This window comes from Salvelinus fontinalis, chromosome 31 (assembly GCF_029448725.1).
Source record: "Salvelinus fontinalis isolate EN_2023a chromosome 31, ASM2944872v1, whole genome shotgun sequence".
NCBI lineage: Eukaryota > Metazoa > Chordata > Actinopteri > Salmoniformes > Salmonidae > Salvelinus > Salvelinus fontinalis.
The window spans coordinates 31,331,134-31,354,081 of record NC_074695.1 but is presented as its reverse complement, the minus strand read 5'-3'; the positions used below and the strand labels follow the sequence as shown (position 1 = coordinate 31,354,081).

The window sequence follows — 22,948 nt, the reverse complement described above, 5'->3', positions numbered from 1 at the left end:
CTTGTTCCTGATTTTCAGATAGGAGGCTTATAAATAGGATGCAACTAGTGACGTGTGTTGGATAATTGTGTGGTTTAATTTCTGCAAAGGGAGGTATACATGCCAATAAAGTCTCTCAACTCATTTCATCCAAGGCTTTTCAACAGAAAAAAGTAATACATTAAATTCTAACTCAATTTATCTTGCTTCTCTTTGAAATACATTTTCATATTGACATTTTTGACAATCTACAAAACGGGCTAATCAACAATTTCCCATCAAATTAAGATAGTTAAAATATCCTGTGTTATTACCCTCAATATATTTCGTTCCAACATACATTTTGAGGTAACAAGTTGGCTACTGCTGGGCATAATCTTATCTGCACGCAAATCTATGGACTTCTATTGAGTTTCATGCTTATTTAATGATTTGTGTTTTCCTTTATCAGAAAATCTCCTAAATTAGTTGAACATTTGTGTTTCCATGACGTGGTAAAGTAAATCTGCAATATGTAACTTTTTGGGAAACCCAACCAAATTCACATAGAAATGGGAGTTATACATCTGTCATTCGCACTGAAAGCAACTGTAAGAAGTAGACATGTTCTATGTGCAATATTTCTATCCTTCCCGTGCGTAAGTTTAGTTTTTGCATCTTCTACTTTCGGTTTTGTACTCCAGCTTCAAACAGCTGAAAATACTTTTTTGGTTATGGAAAATAGCGGTGTAAATGGTACAATGATTCTCATCACTAAACTTGATTGTTTTGTCACACAAACTGAAATTAGGAAAACCAGTTGAATTTTAGCAACCAGGAAATGGAGGAGCGATTTCTGCATATTGCATCTTCAATGAATAGTGAGTAATTGCTTTTGTTGTATATGGGTCTCAATGACAGCTGCATCCACCCTTGAATATCTGCTTATCTATTCTTGAATGCTTAAATAAAAAGGGAACTAAGGGGAAATTACAGTATGCCGAATAATGGAACAAGGGAAATTATAACTTGAATGCAGTTATTGATTTGCCTAATTCAGTGTCTGCTCCATAATGAAAGGACAATCAGAGAAATACTTCTTGTCATGCATTTAAACCCCATGTTACATTACTAATTAAGCCTTGTTGGTTTTGACCATCTTTGATATCATTTTATTTTTGGTGGGGTGAGAGAACGCAAAGGACATTCCATTTTGTGGAAAACAACATGTAGTTTAAGAGCTATATACCATCCTTTGGTAATTAAACCAATTTAATTAAAACCCCTTCACATGTGCATAGAGCCTAATAACTGTGATTAGAAATAGAGATTTCACTTTCAATTCACAAACAAGTTAATGTATACTGTCAGAAATTGTTTAACATATTTACATCTTAATTCAAAGTCTTTGTATACATTTATTTTTTATCCAAATTGAAATCAACTTACAACATACATTTTTTATTTTCTCCCAAATCACATTATCATACAATATTCAAATACAATCCAACCAAATTCTAGGTGTAATCAGAATAAATTAAACTTGTTAAGGCACACTCAGTAGTTAGTTACAAACAAAATAACTGATTCGAAAAAAGCCCTTAAAAATGCTATATAAACAAAGATGAACAATAAATGCAAAAAAAACACAAAAAAACAGAAGAAAACAATTAAGTCACACTTCACAATAAATCAGAGTTGCAGAAACTCAGTTCATCTAGTAATTGTGGAGTATTTAAACAACATTAAGTTAATGTGCATTAATTCACTAAATCATGGTGGATTAATTAACATAATGTGCTGCAACCACACATTTAAATGTTAAGAGTAGCCTATATGAAGTAGAAAAATCTACTACATGTCCAAATGTAATTCTATTGGTTTAATGTGTCAGAGTGAACAGTGTGAAGTGGCAGTGGAAACTGGAAACATACAGGCTACAAAACCCATTTAAGTAAACCAACTAAAAGAACCATGGCTCATTTAAATGTCAATGTTAACATGTCAATCCATTTTTAATGGAGATGATTTCTTAAAGCTGCGATAACCACTTGTGAAGTCGTAAATACCAGTTGGATGTATTCACATGCATTGAACTCATTGACAAACGCAGATTGGCTAATGGCCAACAAGCTGAGTCAACCACGGCAAGATAGCTGTACTTTTAGTTTATCAAATTATAGTGTTCAAAAACAATATTAATAGATTGCTTTTATAAATAATGTTTTGTTGGATTAAATTGCCGAAAATTCTGTTATCGAGGTCATTTCCTTAGTAGGTGATGTCAGAGGTCAGCATGTGGGAGAAGTAGAAGCTCAGGGATGATAAACAAGTTTTCCTCTAGTAATTACCCGTTGGAGGGGCATTCAAGTGAATTTTCCCCAGTCGTATGTGGTAAATACCACCTTCCCACTTGGTTATGATCCCAGGGTAAAATGTATGTGTGTAGCTTGGGTTAGGTTTCCACCATCTTGAAAAAAGGTGAAGGGATAACTGACATTTTTCAGAATTCTATATGGTAGAAACAAAACAAAGCTATGTCTAGAACCATAAAAATAGAATCCCTATTCTTCGTTCAAACCGAGGGGGTCATCCAGCCAAAACAAATGGAAGCATTGTAAACAGTGACAGACTTTCGTTAGCCTTGCCAATGAAAGAGGTCATCAGGTGAGGTGAGCTTCTTTCTCTGAATTCAGCTCTAACATGTCGAAAGTCAAATAAACATTGTTGACCATCTCAATACAAATCATTGACAAACAATGACATGAACAGTAACACACTTTATGGAAATGTAATTTGTCTCATGCTGCCATCGCTGGCTGCTACTCTGCACCTGTGATGTGATGGCTGCTTCCTAAGCTTCCATTTCCTCACTTGGCTTCGTCACCTGGTGAGGTTAAAGGGGAGGGTTACAAACAAGAAGAGGAAACAGGAAATGCAAGGCTGTTTACTGAAGCAAGCGCCTACTGGCTGACGCCCCAATCCCAAATCGACAATAGAGCTCATTTAAACCAGAGCTTCTACCAAGAAGGAATCGGTTGGGGATAGGCCAAATACCTATCCACACATAGGTATGAGAAACAGCAAGCTCTCTGAATATCAGCGAGAACCAAGTTCTTCTGTCAATTTAATTTCTTAATTTAGTCACAGTGAATCAATAGAAACCACCATCCAAAAAAACTGCCAAATCAAAACAATGTGACATGGTGAAAGGGATTACTGGCAGCACTCGGTCAAAGCTAATCAAAGACAACCACTTACAGTAGAAATGTCACTCCTTTGTAATGCCCATTATTTTAAAACAGAGACATCTAATTTTGCAACCAATGCTCTAGATAGATGGGTATTTGTACATGATTGGAGACAGGCATCAAGAAGCTTTTGGATAATTCCCGGACTAGTTTGTACCACCTCGTTGGACCCGTTTGTGTTCCAGTTTTGGTGTCTCTCTTTCTAATTTTGAGACATAGTTCCTTAGCCTAGCCTATACTGAACAAAAATATAAATGCAAAATGCAACAATTTGAAAGATTTTCCTGAGTTACAGTTCATATAAGGAAACCAGTCAATTGAAATAAATTCATTAGGCCCTAATCTTTGGATTTCACATGACTGGGCAAGTGCACAGCCATGGGTGGGCCTGGGAGAGCATAGGCCCACCCACTGGGGAGCCAGGCTTAGCCAATCAGAATGAGTTTTTCCCCACAAAAGGGCTTTATTACATGCAGAAATACTCAGCATCCCCTCAGACGATCCCACAGGTGAAGAAGCCGGACGTGGAGGTCCTGGGCTGGCGTGGTTACACGTGGTCTGCGGTTGTGAGACCGGTTGGACGTAGTGCCAAATTCTCTAAAATGACGTTGGAGGCGGCTTATGGTAAATAAATTAACATTACATTCTCTGGCAACAGCTCTGTTGGACATTCCTGCAGTCCGCATGCCAGTTGCATGCTCCCTCAAAACTCGAGGTCTGTGGCACTGTGTTTTGTATGACAAAACAGCACATTTTATTGTCCCCCAGCACAAGGTGCACCTATGTAATGATCATGCTGTTTAATCAGATTCTTAATATGCCACACCTGTCAGGTGGATAGATTATCTTGGCAAAGAAGAAATGCTCACCAACAGGGCCGTAAACAAATTTGTACACAACATTGAGAGAAATAAGCTTTTTGTGAGTACTGAACATTTCTGGGACCTTATATTTTAGCTCATGAAACATGGGACCAACACATGGTGTTTATATTTTTGTTCAGTATACTTTAAACCTCTCGAAATTAGTATGCCGTGTATCAAATTGAGGTAGTAGTAACTAGGCTCTTATAGAAGCGAACAGAACTGAAAAGATTGGAAACCCACATTTACACCATTGTTGATTGAGAAGAGACTTCAAGGCACCAGTATAGTGATTAAAAAGAGGGTGACCTCAACTTAAACAACATACATTAGCTACACTAGAGGCTTATGGTTGGGGGAAAAAACGATTTGTTTGCTTTCACACAGACGGGAAAAGCTATAGGCTACATTTGGAAATATATGTAAGGGTTTGGAAATCGATGGATTAAAACAACTTGCATTACTGCATGTAGTGAAATGTTGAGTAACAGAAATGGGATGGTCGACCACTTTAAATGAGGACTAACACTGGTGCGTTCAATGACAGAAGTTTTCAAATAAAATGTACATGGTTCATGTTAGAATGTATTCCTAATAGGCTATGTATTGCAAAATAAATTGTCCCTTACTTTCCGATTAGAGCATTTGTCATCAAATGTCTTCACAAACTGATTCATTTCACACAAAATGAGAAATCACCAAATAAATTCTTGTTTGTATGGAAGAGAGCAGAAAAAAAGGGCGAGGCAGAGCACAGCAATTATGCAAATCCACTCCAAAAAACATCAAGCACACATCCAAACTATGTCCCTGCTGAGACAGAGAAAAACACCCGAAGAGGAACGAAAGTGAAAGGGAATTCTCCACCACACACAAAAAACTAAGCGAGAAGAGCACAATTTGGACAGTTTTTTTTGTTCATCAGTTCAAAGCAGTTTGTTGTGTTTGTGTTATTATACCTTGCTCCTGAAGAGGGGCTTGGCGCTGGGGCCGCAGTACTCATTGTAGATGAGCTTGAAGAGGAAGAGGTGGAAGAGGGTGATGAGAGAAGCCACGCCGAACCAAAAGAGGAAGGGCAGGCCCGGGTCCTGCTTGGCCATGTGCTCCTCGTGTGCCAGGATGGCTTTGAGGTGCAGTGTGTGCCGCAGGTCCTGCAGGTGGCGCAGGTCCGTGGATATGTAGAGCAGTGGTGTGATGGGCTGCGTCACCATCACCGGGAACACGTGGCCCTTGGACTCTACCATTGACGACGTCAGCTCCACCGGCTCGTTGAGGCAGCCCGCCTCGCAGGCGTACAGCGCTACGGGTTTCTCCTGGGGCTTGACCGACACATGCAGGAAGGGCTTGACCGACACGTGCAGGAAGGGCTTGCCCTCGGCGTCCAGAAGCACAGCCAGGTTGATCAGGTCCTGGTTGTAGTGGATGCCTCGCAGCGCGTAGCTGTTGTGCAGCACGTCCGGGTCCGCCTGGAACTGCAGGTGGTTTTCGTTGAAGGAGAGGCCTCCGAAGCTGAGTACGGCGCCCTGCATGACGCCATGGGCACCTGCCGCCACAAGCACCTTGCAACCCCTCTTCTGCAGGGTGAGGGTCCACAGGGTGACCAGCTGCAGGACTTGGGCCACACTGCTGACCCGCTCCGGCCACAGGTTATCGGCATGCATGGTGGCATGCCCGCTAAAGCAGTGGTCGGCGTAGTTGAGGCTGGATTCCAGACGGGCGCGTTCTTCAGCGCCCAGACGGCGGTCAAGCAGGGGTGCCGGCGAGGCCGAGAGGACGTAGTAGAGCGTGGTGTTGACCGTGGCGCTGGACGGCGTATGCGCGTCTGTGATCTTACGCATCTCCACCCCTGCAGGAGACACACACAGTAGATGTGGGAACAGAAAATGTCTACATAGTCATTTGATCTAGAACTACATAATTCATTAGCTTAGTCATTTATCATGATTAGATAGAATGCTTGTATTTTTTGTAAATACTGGGTTGTGTTAATATCATCCGGGTTGTTACATTTGATTTCAATCTCTTTTTGACCTCACCCCTTTTGATTTGAACAAAAAAATGTATACATATTTTTCCATGTTAGAAGTGGTCAGTCATTTTTTGGACCTGAATGCCAAAACATTTAGGATAGAGGTGCTCAAAGTTGACCCATTTTGCATACCCCACCCTACCATAAAGCATTCATGTCTTCATTACTGGAAAATATAAAAGGTTGAGTTTCATATAATTTACAAGCTTCCAAAACAGGGTTGCCAAAGTATTTTATAATTTCAAGGGAAAAAAGTTAAATAAGTTTAAATAACATTAACGTAAATGATCTAAAAACACTTTTTTAAATGTACACTGTCGTTCAAAAGTTTGGGGTCACTTTGAAATGGCCTTGTTTTGTTGTCCATTAAAATAACATCAAATTGATCAGAAATACAGTGTTACAGGTAGCCTAGTGATTAGAGCGTTGGGCCAGTAACCGAAAGGTTGCTGGATTGAATCCCCGAGCTGTCAAGGTAGAAATGTCATTCTGAAGGCAGTTAACCAACTATTCCCCGGTAAGCCATCATTTGAAATGGCCTTGTTTTTTTGTCCATTAAAATAACGGTAAGCCATCATTGTAATTAAGAATTAGTTAACTAATTTGCCTAGTTAAATAAAGGTTAAATAAAATAAAAATACAAATGTTGTAAATGACTATTGTAGCTGGAAACGGCAGATGTTTTATGGAATATCTCCATAGGCGTACAGAGGCCCATTATCAGCAACCATCACTCTTGTGTTCCAATGGCACGTTGTGTTAGCTAATCCAAGTTGATCATTTTAAAAGGCTAATTGAGCATTAGAAATTGAGCATTAGAAAACCCAGCTGAAAACAGTTGTTCTGATTTAAAGAAGTAATAAAACTGGCCTTTTTTAGACTAGTTGACTATCTGGAGCATCAGCATTTGTGGGTTCGATTGATTACAGGCTCAAAATGGACAGAAACAAATAACCTTTTTCTGAAACTCGTCAGTCTATTATTTTTTTGAGAAATGAAGGATATTCCATGCGAGAAATTGCCAAGAAACTGAAGATCTCGTACAACGCTGTTTACTACTCCATTCACAGAACAACGCAAACTGGCTTTAACCATAAAGAGGAGTGGGAGGCCCCAGTGCACAACTGAGTAAGAGGACAAGTACATTAGATTGTCTAGTTTGAGAAACAGACACCTCACAAGTCTTCAACTAGCAGCTTAAATAGTACCCGCAAAACACCAGTCTCAACGTCAACAGTGAAGAGGCGACTCCGGGATGCTGGAAATTTACCAGAAAGTTTCAGACCCTTTGCAACCCTAGTTTGAACTATACAAGCGGTACTCGCTTAGCCATGTTAGCTTCACCCTCATGTGGGTGCTAGCAAACAAGCTTGGTAGTGCTAGGTATCAATAGCCATTGTCAGGCAATTCAGTAGGGTCTGAAAGCCATGGTGAGATTCGACTGGTCACTTGCGACACAATATCGTGGAGAATTTGCATAAAGGTAATCTATTGCCAACTTTAGTCCAACCCTTTTCAGCTCCCTCGCCCATGCTCAAATTGCTCAACGGTTCCCGCCGCCCAGTCCGCTTCTCTCGCTTTCCTTCCAATGAAAGTGAATGGCTTCTGATATTTCACTGTACGATGCTGCTGTATATTACGAGACGCAGCCCGTGAGCTTAGTCTCAACGGATGGTGGGCACAACACAAACACCTTAGATGGTATAAAATAGGGTCTAAGCCACAACATACTTAAATTACGTTTACGCATTTTTGATAATTGATGCTTAACAAAATATTAATTCAAATCAAAAGGTGTGCAGTCAAAAAGTGATTGAAATCAAATGGAACTACCCAGCCATTAATTGTTTTGTCCTGTACAGTCTACGAGAAAACTCACATACTAAGTTTTAGGTTGTAGTTATTATAGGAATTATAGGACTATTTCTCTCTCTACAATTTGTATTTCATATACCTTTGACTATTGGATGTTCTTATAGGCACTTTAGTATTGCCAGTGTAACAGTATAGCTTCCATCCCTCTCCTCGCAGCTACCTGGGCTCGAACCAGGAACACATCGACAACAGCCACCCTCGAAGCAGCGTTACCCATGCAGAGCAAGGGGAACAACTACTCTAAGTCTCAGAGGGAGTGACGTTTGAAACGCTATTAGCGCGCACCCCGCTAACTAGCTAGCCATTTCACATCGGTTACACCAGCCTAATCTCGGGAGTTGATAGGCTTGAAGTCATAAACAGCGCAATGCTTGAAGCATTGCGAAGAGCTGCTGGCAAAACGCACGAAAGTGCTGTTTGAATGAATGCTTACGAGCCTGCTGGTGCCTACCACCGCTCAGTCAGACTGCTATATCAAATCATAGACTTAATTATAACATAATAGCACACAGAAATACGAGCCTTAGGTCATTAATATGGTCGAATCCGGAAACTATCATCTCGAAAACAAAACGTTTCTTCTTTCAGTGAAATACGGAACCGTTACGTATTTTATCTAACGGGTGGCATCCATAAGTCTAAATATTCCTGTTACATTGCACAACCTTTAATGTTATGTCATAATTACGTACAATTCTGGCAAATTAGTTCCCAATGAGCCAGGCGGCCCAAACTGTTGCATATACCCTGACTCTGCGTGCAATGAACGCAAGACAAGTGACACAATTTCACCTGGTTAACATTAGAAATACAGTCACCATTTAAATAGTGGAGCTAGGGAGACTGTCCTGTCAAGGCCAGGGCGAAGAGCTGTTGATCACATCAATTACAGTTTAAATATGAGATGAGGGCTTTTAATAGCCTGGGTATCAGTCTGTTTGTACTACTATTTTGCCAGTCTTGTCATGCCAAAAGAAAGAAAGAAAAAAGAAAAAGGTAATGGGCAACCTTACTCCTGTACTTAAGGTAATAAAACGCAGGTTGAAGTGTCGGGACGGACTCTGAACCAATTGTGTTGAAAAATAACAAAAAACTAGCCTGTTACTCTCATACGCCACCTAGTGGATGCATACACTCATTACACATCCCTTTACCCTGAGCTGTAATCTAACACCCCATTCAAATCACTAACCTGGATTTCTTTTAGCTAAATATGCAGGTTTAAAAATATATACTTTTGTGTATTGATTTAAAAAAAGGCATTGATGTTTATGGTTAGGTACACGTTGGAGCAACGAGTCCTTTTTCGCGAATGCGCACCGCATCGATTATATGCAACGCAGGACACACTAGATAAACTAGTAATATCATCAACCATGTGGTTATAACTAGTGATTATGATTGATTGATTGTTTTTTGTAAGATAAGTTTAATGCTAGCTAGCAACTTACCTTGGCTTCTTATTGCATTCGTGTAACAGGCAGGCTCCTCGTGAGGCAGGTGGTTAGAGCGTTGAACTAGTTAACCGTAAGGTTGTAAGATTGAATCCCTGAGCTGACAAGGTAAAAATCTGTCGTTCTGCCCCTGAACAAGGCAGCTAGCCCACCGTTCCTAGGCCGTCATTGAAAATAAGAATGCGTTCTTAACTGACTTGCCTAGTTAAATAAAGGTGTAAAAAAATAATAAAAAAAAATAGGCAAAATCGGCATCCAAAAATACCGATTTCCGATTGTTATGAAAATTTGAAATCGGCCCTAATTAATCGGCCATTCCGATTAATCGGTCGACCTCTACTAAATACCACAGTATTTGCACTGTAAAGAGAAAAGACATGGCATCTCAGCTTTGACTTTTACTTACCAGAGATGAAGAGGTCCATCCAGGCCTGTTGGTGGTCCTGGACCAGATCTTCTACGTTAGCCCTCAGCAGCTCACCCAGCTCTTTCTTGGCCCCCTCTCTAAGCCTAGTGAAGGTCTCCTGCAACTTGGTCGACTCAATGGGCTCCGACGTCCACACCACCGACAGCACACTTTCTGCGTACTCCGACTTGGCCGCCACCTGGATGCGGCTGCCCAGCTTCTTGGTGGCCACCACCACCAGCAATATCTGGTTCTTCTCTGGCAGAACCACGCGGCCCGACGACAGCACCACCTCTTTGTCCTCCACCTTCTCCACGCTGGCTGAGAACTTGCTCCCGAACAAGGACGGTTCAGTGGAAACCTCCAGGGTGGCGGCCCGCTCCGAGGGGTTGTTGATGTGGATCCTCTGGAGGTAGACGTTGGGCCGGCTGCGGTGGGCGATGAACTCCTCTCGGACGGTGAGGCAGTCACGGGCTGACCCGGAGCTGTCCCCCGGGAGGACACAGTGGACGGACAGGACAGCCCCTTTGCGGAACCAGAGCATGGTTGCACTTGCCTCGGCCCGCTTCCCAGGGAGGTGGACACCCACTATGGGCGAATACTCAGTCTGGTGGACAGGGGCCGAGCCGGGCTGGGAGGACGAGGCCACCCACAGTCTGTTGGAGTCAATGTCCACCAGGAAATGGCCGTTACCTGAGACAAAAGGCGTGACCGCTTTCTCCTGGGGAGTGCTGTAGATTCCCTCCCCCCGGTCCACCAGTGACTTCCACCTGTGTATCTCAGTCTGGAGGCATTGTACGGCAGGCCCCCCTGATTGGCCTGAGCCACTAAACAATCTCAAAGCGCCCTCTGAGCTAAGGTACCAGTAGAAGATGAGGAAAACCAGCAGTCCAATGAGCATTCTTCTAGCCCAGCTGCTTGACAGCACACCTGGTAGGCCCTTTAGTCTTTGCTGGAGCCACATTTTGAATTTAGGCTTAAGAGTCACTATAACTAAAGTTTGCAACTCGTGTTAATGAGCTAACTAGCTTGCGTTAGATAATAACAAACAAAATGGACGGTCAAAGTTGGTTCTCCATTCTAATCTGACCAAAACCAACGTTAACAGACTAGCTAGTTTACCACTTAAAGTATTTCGCTAAATGTGTGAAGTGTTGTATTTCCTGTTGACAACTAGCTAGCTAACGTTCGCTAGCAACGCACTGGGAAAATTAGCTAAACTGGTAGCTAGTTCTTTACTAGCTAGTTAGCTAACTAGTAAACTGGTACTCAAATATTGTATGACTAGCTATGTTGCTATCCGACCAAGAGCAACATACATTCCATGTCAAACCTTGCTTACTGTCAAATCTAACAACGCTTACAATAACAAGCTACTGACTGTAACAACCTAACTGTTACTATTTAACGTTAGCTAGCTATGGTGGTTGCAAACTAGCATTGCTGCGATGCAAATTAGGCGACACTTTGCATTTGCTTCTCACATCGTGGCAATACGTCCATTGAGTGCAATTGTTGCTCATTTGTTGCGTGTGTCTAGCAGTTTTGAGATTTCATTCCTTGTTGAAGTGGATTACTTTGTTCAAGCAACTCCCCAATCTATCGTTGACACTTTTGGATTTACTGAAATTAGCGTAAATGATGTTGATGACAGAAACCGGAAGTGTCGGAATTGGTTCAGTCGCACGATCATTTTTACGACACTGAAATGGTTTTTTATTGCCTTTAAAGTTTCAACAATAATAGCTATTTTATCCTCGTGTATCCATCGAATCTAGGCTACTACTGATGAAGCGGGTTCTGATATGTAGTCTCTGATGATACAACGTTTTGAGACAGACTGAGGAGGAGAGGGAGAGTGTCTGTGAAAAGAGGAAGATTGGAGTTAAGAATTCTGAACTGAATAAGAGGATCTCTGAGCAGCCTGGAGCAGGAGAGCTCTGAACTTAAACATGATGTTTGTGAGCTCAGTAAAGAGTCCCTATCCTGTTCCTCCCTATCCTTGAAGCCCAGGGCTTTTTTGAAGTTTCAGTGAGTTACTGTGGGATGAAGATTCGTAGGTGTGATGTCACGGGAGTAAAGCCAAAAGTGACTATGTCAGCCCCCGATCTCCCCCTCCTCCCTGATGATGGATAGGATCCCCTGCATCTCCCTCCCAAAGCCCACTTTCTCCTCTTATGAAGTGTTCAACCCTCTCCAAGCCACTGCCCTACATAGAGGGAGGGGTGGTGTTGAGGTCCTCGGAGGAAGCCATCTATGCTGAACACTAATGCCAGAGAGAGGTTTTCTGGAGGGGGCCACATACCTCCACAGAGGAGCCCCACCTAATGGAGACAGGGGACCCTGTGCTGCTCTTCAACAGAGACCTTCAGACAGGAGCTGGACCACTACCGCAGAACGCCACATAAACAACCTCAGTGTGAGTTCTACCTCTGGTTTGGAAAATAACTCCACTCATTCTACAAATCCAATTTCACACTGATATCTCTATCGTGGGCTGTGCAGTAAGCAAGTCATTGAAGTTTTGGTTGAATGGAGGTTCAACAAGTAACTTGATTAAATGCTTCAAGCTGATGTGATGAAGGAGCTTGCTATTCTTGTACATGTGTAAATGTTTAGCATACTGCTTGTATTTGTTTTTTAGGGCCATTCCAGTGTTATGGACATTACATTTGCACACAAAATCACAACTTTAATGTAACACAGAATGGACGAACCAGAGAATACATGAATACTGTGTGTGTCCATAGAACCCCTTGGGGGGACTGTATACCCCAAAAAGCAGACTTGTAAATATAATAAATAAATAAATAAAAAGCTACATGGCCAAAAGCATGTGCACACCACAGGAGGTTAGTGTCACCTTAATATGGGGCGACGGGCTTTTGGTAATGGCTGGAGCGGAATCACTGGAATTGTATCAAATACGTCAAACGCATAGTATCCATGTGTTTGATGGCATTCTGTTTGCTCCATTACGGCCATTATTATGAGCTGTCCTCCCCTCAGCAGCCTTCTGTGGTGCACACCCCTTCATATTAATAGATTAGGCTATTTCAGCCACACCCGTTGCTGACAGGTGTATACAATCGAGCACACAGCCATACAATCTCCATAGACAAACATTGGCAGTAAAACTGCCCATACTGAAGAGCTCAGTGACTTTCAATGTGGCACCGTCATAGGATGCCACCTTTCCAACAAGTCAGTTCGTCAAATGTCTGCCCTGCTAGAGCTGCCCCGGTCAACTAAGTGCTGTTATTGTGAAGTGGAAACTTCTAGTAGTAACAACTGCTCAACCACAAAGTGGTAGGCCACACAAGCTCACAGAAGGGGGCCACTGAGTGATGAAATGCGTAGCGTGTAAAAATCGTCTGTCCTTGGTTGCAACACCCACTACTGAGTTCCAAACTGCCTCTGGATGCAATGTCAGCACAATAACTGTTCGTCTGGAGCTTCGTGAAATAGGTTCCCATGGCTGAGCAGCCATACACAAAGCTAAGGTCACCATGCACAATACCAAGCGTAAAGTTTGGCGGAGGAGGAATAATGGTCTGGGGCTGTTTTTCATAGTTCGGACTCGGCCCCTTAGTTCCAGTGAAGGGAAATCTTAACACTACAACATTCTAGACGATTCTGTGCTTCCAACTTTTTGACAACAGTTTGGGGAAGGCCCTTTTCTGATTCAGCATGACAATGCACCCGTGCACAAAGTCATGTCCATACAGAAATGTTTTGTCGAGATTGGTGTGGATGAACTTGACTGGCCTACACTGAGCCCTGACCTCAACCACATCGAACACCTTCGGGATTAATTGGAACGCTGATTGCGAGCCAGGCCTAATCACTCAATAGCAGTGCCCGACCTCACTAATATAACAGCAAAGGGGACCCCAACTCAATATTAATACCAATGATTTTGGAATGAGATGTCCAACGAGCAGGTGTTCACATACTTTTGTACATATAGTGTATGTTTATTATATTCTTAGCTATACATTTTATTTTTTTATTAGTAGCAATAATTCATAAATAGCATCTTACGGGTTCTTTATGGAACAAATGTTGGTTCAGTTAAGAAGAACCCCTGGGGTTGTATATTTGGTTTAGTGAAAGAGTGTAGGCCTATTAATGGAATCATTCTGTCTATATATATAAACAAATAAGTGGCATTGCAAACAAATTACTTTGGTAAACATGCTTGTTGTTCTTTTTTTACTTTTCCATTTCATATGCATTACATTTATGAATCTTTTAACTCCGGTACATCCAAAGTGAAAAACATAAGCAACTGTACACTTTCATTGTTGACACATGCATTTGATAAATGCTATTCAAATTTACAGTATAAATCACATCATATCAAATGTATTTCTTTTAGCCCTTCTTATATCAGCTGATATCTCAAAGTGCTGTACAGAAACCCAGCCTAAAACCCCAAACAGCAAGCAATGCAGGTGTAGAAGCACGATGGCTAGGAAAAACTCCCTAGAAAGGCTAAAACCTAGGAAGAAACCTAGAGAGGAACCAGGCTATGAGGGGTGGCCAGTCCTCTTCTGGCTGTGCCGGGTGGAGATTATAACAGCACATAGCCAAGATGTTCAAATGTTCATAAATGACCAGCATGGTCAAATAATAATAATCACAGTAGTTGTCGAGGGTGCAGCAAGTCAGCACCTCAGGTGGAAATGTCAGTTGGCTTTTCATAGCCGATCATTAAGAGTATCTCTACCACTCCTGCTGTCTCTAGAGAGTTGAAAACAGCAGGTCTGGGACAGGTAGCACGTCCGGTGAACAGGTCAGGGCTCCATAGCCGCAGGCAGAACAGTTGACACTGGAGCAGCAGCACGGCCAGGTGGACTGGGGACAGCAAGGAGTCATCATGCCAGGTAGTCCTGAGGCATGGTCCTAGGGCTCAGGTCCTCCGAGAGAGAGAAAGAAAGAGAGAATTAGAGAGAGCATACTTAAATTCACACAAGACACCGGATAAGACAGGAGAAGTACTTCAGATATAACAAACTGACCCTATAACAAACTGACCCCCGACAGAAACTACTGCAGCATAAATACTGGAGGCTTAGACAGGATGGGTCAGGAGACACTGTGGTCCCATCCGATGATACCCCCGGACAGGGCCAAACAGGAAGGATATAACCCCACCCACTTTGCCAAAGCACAGCCCCCACACCACTAGAGGGATATTTTCAACCATCAACTTACCATCCTGAGACAAGGCCGAGTATAGCCCACAAAGATCTCCGCCACGGCACAACCCAAGGGGGGGCGCCAACCCAGACAGGAAGATCACGTCAGTGACTCAATCCACCCAAGTGACGCACCCCTCCTAGGGACGGCATGAAAGAGCACCAGTAAGCCAGTGACTCAGCCCCTGTAATAGGGTTAGAGGCAGAGAATCCCAGTGGAGAGAGGGGAACCGGCCAGGCAGAGACAGCAAGGGCGGTTCGTTGCTCCAGAGCCTTTCCGTTCACACTCCTGGGCCAGACTTCACTCATTCATATGACCCACTGAAGAGATGAGTCTTCAGTAAAGACTTAAAGGTTGAGACCGAGTCTGCCTCTCTCACATGGGTAGGCAGACCATTCCATAAAAATTGAGCTCTATAGGAGAAAGCCCTGCCTCCAGCAGTTTGCTTAGAAATTCTAGGGACAATTAGGAGGCCTGCGTCTTGTAACCGTAGCATACGTGTAGGTATGTACGGCAGTACCAAATCGGAAAGATAGGTAGGAGCAAGCCCATGTAATGCTTTGTAGGTTAGCAGTAAAACCTTGAAATCAGCCCTTGCCTTAACAGGAAGCCAGTGTAGGGAGGCTAGCACTGGAGTAATATGATCACATTTTTTGGGTTCTAGTCAGGATTCTAGCAGCCGTATTTAGCACTAACTGAAGTTTATTTAGTGCTTTATCCAGGTAGCCGGAAAGTAGAGCATTGCAGTAGTCTAACCTAGAAGTAACAAAAGCATGGATTAATTTTTCTGCATCATTTTTGGACAGAAAGTTTCTGATTTTTGCAATGTTACGTAGATGGAAACAAGCTGTCCTTGAAACAATCTTGATATGTTCGTCAAAAGAGAGATCAGGGTCCAGAGTAATGCCGAGGTCCTTCACAGTTTTATTTGAGACGACTTTACAACCATCAAGATTAATTATCAGATTCAACAGAAGATCTCTTAGTTTCTTGGGACCTAGAACAAGCATCTCTGTTTTGTCCGAGTTTAAAAGTAGAACTTTTGCAGCCATCCACTTCCTTATGTCTGAAACACAGGCTTCTAGCGAGGGCATTTTTGGGGCTTCACCATGTTTCATTGAAATGTACAGCTGTGTGTCATCCTCATAGCAGTGAAAGTTAACAATCTGTTTTCGAATGACATCCCCAAGAGGTAAAATATATAGTGAAAACAATAGTGGTCCTAAAATGGAACTTTGAGGAACACCGAAATGTACAGTTGATTTGTCAGAGGACAAACCATTCACAGAGACAAACTGATATCTTTCCGACAGATAAGATCTAAACCAGGCCAGAACTTGTCTGTGTAGACCAATTTGGGTTTCCAATCTCTCCAAAAGAATGTGGTGATCGATGGTATCAAAAGCAGCACTAAGGTCTAGGAGCAAGAGGACAGATGCAGAGCCTCGGTCTGACGCCATTAAAAGGTTATTTACCACCTTCACAAGTGCAGTCTCAGTGCTATGATGGGGTCTAAAACCAGACTGAGGCATTTCATATACATTGTTTGTCTTCAGGAAGGCAGTGAGTTGCTGCGCAAAAGCTTTTTCAATTTTTTACGAGAAGAATGGAAGATTCGATATAGGCTGATAGTTTTTTATATTTTCTTGGTCCATTTTTGGCTTTTTCAAGAGAGGCTTTATTACTGCCACTTTTAGTGAGTTTGGTACACATCCGGTGGATAGAGAGCCGTTTATTATGTTCACCATAGGAGGGCCAAGCACATGAAGCAGCTCTTTCAGTAGTTTAGTTGGAATAGGGTCCAGTATGCAGCTTGAAGGTTTAGAGGCCATGATTATTTTCATCATTGTGTCAAGAGATATAGTACTAAAACACTTAAGTGTCTCTCTTGATCCTAGGTCCTTGCAGAGTTGTGCAGACTCAGGACAACTGAGCTTTGGAGGAATACGCAGATTTGAAGAGGAGTTCGTAATTTGCTTTCTAATGATCATGATCTTTTCCTCAAAGAAGTTCATGAATTTATTACTGCTGATGTGAAAGCCATCCTCACTTGGGGAATGCTGCTTTTTAGTTAGCTTTGCAACAGTATCAAAAATAAATTTCGGAGTGTTCTTATTTTCCTCAATTAAGTTGGAAAAATAGGATGATCGAGCAGCAGTGAGGGCTCTTCGATACTGCACGGTACTGTCTTTCCAAGCTAGTCGGAAGACTTCCAGTTTGGTGTGGCGCCATTTCCATTCCAGTTTTCTGGAAGCTTGCTTCAGAGCTCGGGTACTTTCTGTATACCAGGGAGCTAGTTTCTTATAACAAATGTTTTTAGTTTAGGGGTGCAACTGCATCTAGGGTATTGCGCAAGGTTAAATTGAGTTCCTCAGTTAGGTGGTTAACTGATTTTTGTCCTCTGACGTCCTTGTGTAGGCGGAGGGAGTCTGGAAGGGCATCAAGGAATCTTTGTATTGTCTGAGAATTTATAGAACGACTTTTGATGCTCCTTGGTTGGGGTCTGAGCAGATTATTTGTTGCAATTGCAAACGTAATAAAATGGTGGTCCGATAGTCTAGGATTATGAGGAAAAACATTAAGATCCACAACATTTATTCCATGGGACAAAACTAGGTCCAGAGTATGACTGTGACAGTGAGTAGGTCCAGAGACATGTTGAAACCCACTGAGTCGATGATGGCTCCGAAAGCCTTTTGGAGTGGGTTTGTGGACTTTTCCATGTGAATATTAAAATCACCACAAATTAGAATATTATCTGCTACGACTACAAGGTCCGATAGGAATTCAGGGAACTCAGTGAGGACCGATGTATATGGCCCAGGAGGCCTGTAAACTGTAGCTATAAAAAGTGATTGAGTAGGCTGCATAGATCTCATGACTAGAAGCTCAAAAGATGAAAATCTATCGTAAATGTAAGCAACATTACGCCTTTGTGGGATGCATGGGGGATATGGTCACTAGTGTAACCATTAGGTGAGGCCTCATTTAACACAGTAAATTCATCAGGCTTAAGCCATGTTTCAGTCAGGCCAATCACATCAAGATTATGATCAGTGATTAGTTCATTGACTATAACTGCCTTTGAAGTGAGGGATCTAACATTAAGTAGCCCTATTTTGAGATGTGAGGTATCACAATCTCTTTCAATAATGGCAGGAATGGAGGAGGTCTTTATCCTAGTGAGATTGCCAAGGCGAACACCGCCATGTTTAGTTTTGCCCAACCTAGGTCGAGGCACAGACACGGTCTCAATGGGGATAGCTGAGCTGACTACACTGACTGTGCTAGTGGCAGACTCCACTAAGCTGGCAGGCTGGCTAACAGCCTGATGCCTGGCCTGCACCCTATTTCATTGTGGAGCTAGAGTTAGAGCCCTGTCTATGTTGGTAGATAAGATGAGAGCACCCCTCCAGCTAGGATGGAGTCCGTCACTCCTCAGCAGGCCAGGCTTGGTCCTGTTTGTGGGTGAGTCCCAGAAAGAGGGCAAATTATCTACAAATTCTATCTTTTGGGAGGGGCAGAAAACAGTTTTCAACCAGCGATTGAGTTGTGAGACTCTGCTGTAGAGCTCATCACTCCCCCTAACTGGGAGGGGGCCAGAGACATAAAGACCTTGAAACCCCCCCACAAAAATAATCCACTACAAAGGCAGGAGAGACGAGAGAAAAGTCATTTAAATAATCATTACAGAGCAACTTGGCATGGTCTACATACTACAGTCCAGCTTTCTCAGAGCAAAAAATATATACAGCTCTGGAAAAAATTAAGAGACCACTGCAAAATTATCAGTTTTTCTGGTTTTACTATTTATAGGTATGTGTTTGGGTAAAATATTTTTTTGTTGTTTTATTCTATAAACTACTGACGACATTTCTCCCAAATTCCAAATAAAAATATTGTCATTTAGAGCATTTATTTGCAGAAAATGACAACTGGTCAAAATAACAAAAATATGCAGTGTTGTCAGACCTCGAATAATGCAAAGAAAATAAGTTCATATTCATTTGTAAACAACACAATACTAATGTTTTAACTTAGGAAGAGTTCAGAAATCAATATTTAGTGGAATAACCCTGATTTTCAATCACAGCTTTCATGCGTCTTGGCATGCTCTCCACCAATCTTTCACATTGATGTTGGGTGACTTTATGCCACTCCTGGCGCAAAAAATCAAGCACCTTTGGCTTTGGTTGATGGTTTTTACCAACTCCATATTAATGCCCATGATTTTCGAATGAGATATTTGACGAGCAGGTGTCTACATACTTTCAGCCATGTAGTGAGTCTCCGTGAGGATGTTACATGAAATGGACAAGCGTTTTGGGGAGACTGAACATATTAGAAAAAATCTGTGTGTTTTTAAGTCATAAGTCAAAACATGGATTGCCATTTAGAAGGAAAAGCTGTCTGAAAAACAAAAAACACCCTCTGTTATGAATGTTACAGTCTGAAATATACAATCACATCTTAATGTTGCAATGATCAACATCTGTCATAACACATTTAGTTGTCATTTGAAATGTTTTTCAAATGTAATCAGAAGGCATAGTTCCTTAGGATTACAGGTAGCCTGAATAGTATACACACCCATAGTTATTTTTTTAATCATAATACACTGCTCAAAAAAATTAAGGGAACACTAAAATAACACATCCTAGATCTGAATACATAGTTGAATGTGCTGACAACAAAATCACACCAAAATTATCAATGGAAATCAAATTTATCAACCCATGGATGTCTGGATTTGGAGTCACACTCAAAATTAAAGTGGAAAACCACACTACAGGCTGATCTAACTTTGATGTAATGTCCTTAAAACAAGTCAAAATGAGGCTCAGTAGTGTGTGTGGCCTCCACGTGCCTGTATAACCTCCCTACAACGCCTGGGCATGCTCCTGATGAGGTGGCGGATGGTCTCCTGAGGCATCTCCTCCCAGACCTGGACTAAAGCATCCGCCAACTCCTGGACAGTCTAAGGTGCAACGTGGCGTTGGTGGATGGAGCGAGACATGATGTCCCAGATGTGCTCAAGTGTTATTCAGGTCTGGGGAATGGGCGGGCCAGTCCATAGCATCAATGCCTTCCTCTTGCAGGAACTGCTGACACACTCCAGCCACATAAGGTCAAGCATTGTCTTGCATTAGGAGGAACCCAGGGCCAACCGCACCAGCATATGGTCTCACAAGGGGTCTGAGGATTTCATCTCGGTACCTAATGGCAGTCAGGCTACCTCTGGCGAGCACATGGAGGGCTGTGCGGCCCCCCAAAGAAATGCCACCCCACACCATGACTCACCCACCACCAAACCGGTCATGCTGGAGGATGTTGCAGGCAGCAGAACGTTCTCCACGGCGTCTCCAGACTCTGTCACGTCTGTCACGTGCTCAGTGTGAACTTGCTTTCATCTGTGAAGAGCACAGGGCGTCAGTGGCGAATTTGCCAATCTTGGTGTTCTCTGGCAAATGCCAAACGTCCTGCACGGTGTTGGGCTGTAAGCACAACCCCCACCTGTGGACGTCGGGCCCTCATACCACCCTCATGGAATCTGTTTCTGACCGTTTGAGCAGACACATGCACATTTGTGGCCTGCTGGAGGTCATTTTGCAGGGCTCTGGCAGTGCTCCTCCTGCTCAAAGGCGGAGGTAGCGGTCCTGCTGCTGTGCTGTTGCCCTCCTACGGCCTCCTCCACGTCTCCTGATGTACTGGCCTGTCTCCTGGTAGCGCCTCCATGCTCTGGACACTACGCTGACAGACACAGCAAACCTTCTTGCCACAGCTCGCATTGATGTGCCATCCTGGATGAGCTGCACTACCTGAGCCACTTGTGTGAGTTGTAGACTCCGTCTCATGCTACCACTAGAGTGAAAGCACCGCCAGCATTCAAAAGTGACCAAAACATCAGCCAGGAAGCATAGGAACTGAGAAGTGGTCTGTGGTCACCACCTGCAGAACCACTCCTTTATTGGGGGTGTCTTGCTAATTGCCTATAATTTCCACCTGTTGTCTATTCCATTTGCACAACAGCATGTGAAATTTATTGTCAATCAGTGTTGCTTCCTAAGTGGACAGTTTGATTTCACAGAAGTGTTATTGACTTGGAGTTACATTGTGTTGTTTAAGTGTTCCCTTTATTTTTTTGAGCAGTGTATATGTCAAAATGAAACTTTACTAGTTGAATTTAGACACAAATAAAATCCTTTTTTGTATTTGTTTTTGTATTTCTTACAACCCACCACTGGTGTGCGTGGCCAAAGAGCTCTATTTTCATGTCATCTGACTACAGGACCTGTTCCAAACCAAGCGCCAATGCCGTTTAGCAAACCCCAGGCATTTACATTTGTTGAAAATAGAGCTCTTTGGCCACGCACACCAGTTATAGACCATATAAAACCTTGATGAAAGTTAGCTTTACAGAGATAGTTTCAAGATGATCCGATGTAAGGTGCATGTTTGTCAAACACTTTTCCTAAAAAAACGTCATGTATTTGGCATTGCGTGTCCCAGTCACCCCTCTCTTTAAAAGACTGTACAACACACAAACAAAACTAAAGACACAACCTGACACAAGTTGTGAGCACTTTCTAAAAGCCATTAAATATTATTGACTGAAAATTGTTTTTTGAACACGCAAACAAAATTCAAGACACTTCAATTTGGTCAGTATTATTGCTTCATTGGGGGACAGCTGTGAATAAACCTTTTTGAGTCTTGGCCCCCTACTCTGGCCAAAATTCATGAAATTATCTATTGATAAAGTAACCTTAAACTTTTCAAATAAAGCCTGAACTCCCAACATTTAGAGATTGAGGATAATTATGAACGTGGTTTCTTAATAAAAAAAGAAAACACTTTTGAATCCATCTATGGTACATTCCATGTCCACCAGGTGGAAGTGTAGGCTAGCATTGAGGACGCATTTTGTGAGCGCAACCATAGACTAGGCAAATCAGAGTTATTGAGCAAGTTCCAGGGGTATATTCAGCCTCATTATTTGAATTGAGCCCTCTTTTCCCCCCCATTACATCACACAGTGTGCGTGAGAGAGAGAGAAAAGAGCGCACTGGCATGTAATGCTATTCTCACAGCAGCAGTTAATTGGCGTTACTAGGCCCATCGCTCACCCTTGACCTTAAGCTAGGGTCATGACCTGGGACAGGTTCAGGTACATGTTTCAAAAATGGTGTCTTGGTTGCTAAGAACGCTGAACTTTGTGGCAATGTTAACGTTATGTCACAAGATGGATTGGTGGATAAGTGGGTTGCGGGGCTAGTGTGATCAGACGCCCTTGCAGCAAGTTAGCTAATCAGACAGGTAGCTGGGGATTGGCTGTAATTTCCTATAAAAGCCCTGTGTTTTGTGGTGCTCGGGGCTGGCTCAAATGGTGGATGGTGGTTGGAAGAGCGCACCTGTTTTAAATGGAAAAGCGTTGCGGTAGCTATTGATAAAGAAGACCATCAAGACGAAGCAGCTGCTTTACAATTGGGATGCACTGTTGAGCGCTACATGCTGATTGTACGGAAATTGTGAGAGCCGGTTAAATGGTGTGCCTTGAGAACGCAAGAACAAGATGTATGTCAGAAGAAGTGCAGTATTATCATAAGGAGACATATACTTGGAATACGGAGGAGGAATGGAGGGAAAAAGAGAGGCAGAAGAGATCTTAGGGAGAGAGAGGGAGGGTCAGCTTGAGTTGGTTAAAAATGGCGGAAAAAAGGGAGATGGATTGTTAAAGAAGAATGCTAGAAAGTGTAAGCAGAGAGAGCTGAAGACAGGAGGAGAAATTGAAGTGAATGATTGCGAAGAATCGGAGGTGGTAGGTGTGGTGATTTTCTCAGAGCCCGAGGCTTGCACCGAGGGTCAGGATAAAGACGAGTCTGTGATAGTAGGAGTGAAGTTTTTGG

General features: G+C 42.7%; 2 protein-coding genes across 2 annotated transcripts in view; one reads left to right on the top strand and one right to left on the bottom strand.

Moving 5' to 3' along the window:
• Nucleotides 1-1,363: 1,363 nt before the first annotated feature.
• Nucleotides 1,364-11,477, bottom strand: LOC129830040 (uncharacterized protein KIAA2013 homolog). The gene is made up of 3 exons (XM_055892208.1): nt 9,837-11,477; nt 5,032-5,918; nt 1,364-2,845 (listed from the first exon to the last, which is right to left on the bottom strand). The coding sequence occupies exons 1-3, from the start codon at nt 10,798-10,800 to the stop codon at nt 2,813-2,815; spliced, it is 1,884 nt and encodes a 627-aa protein (XP_055748183.1). The 5' UTR covers nt 10,801-11,477; the 3' UTR covers nt 1,364-2,812.
• A 45-nt stretch (nt 11,478-11,522) lies between these two features.
• LOC129830039 (multiple epidermal growth factor-like domains protein 6) overlaps nt 11,523-22,948 on the top strand; it is a 140,423-nt gene continuing 128,997 nt past the window's right edge. The window contains exon 1 of the mRNA XM_055892207.1: nt 11,523-12,255. The gene's annotated coding sequence lies outside the window, so the exon portion shown is untranslated. The remainder of the gene's footprint in view (nt 12,256-22,948) is intronic.

Coding starts and splice junctions, on each gene's coding strand:
- LOC129830040 (XM_055892208.1), bottom strand. CDS start 10,800: ATGTGGCTCCAGCAAAGACTAAAGGGCCTACCAGGTGTGCTGTCAAGC. Junction 5,919..9,836: donor GATGGACCTCTTCATCTCTG/GTAAGTAAAAGT, acceptor TGTCTCCTGCAG/GGGTGGAGATGCGTAAGATC. Junction 2,846..5,031: donor AGCCCCTCTTCAGGAGCAAG/GTATAATAACAC, acceptor TAACCTCACCAG/GTGACGAAGCCAAGTGAGGA.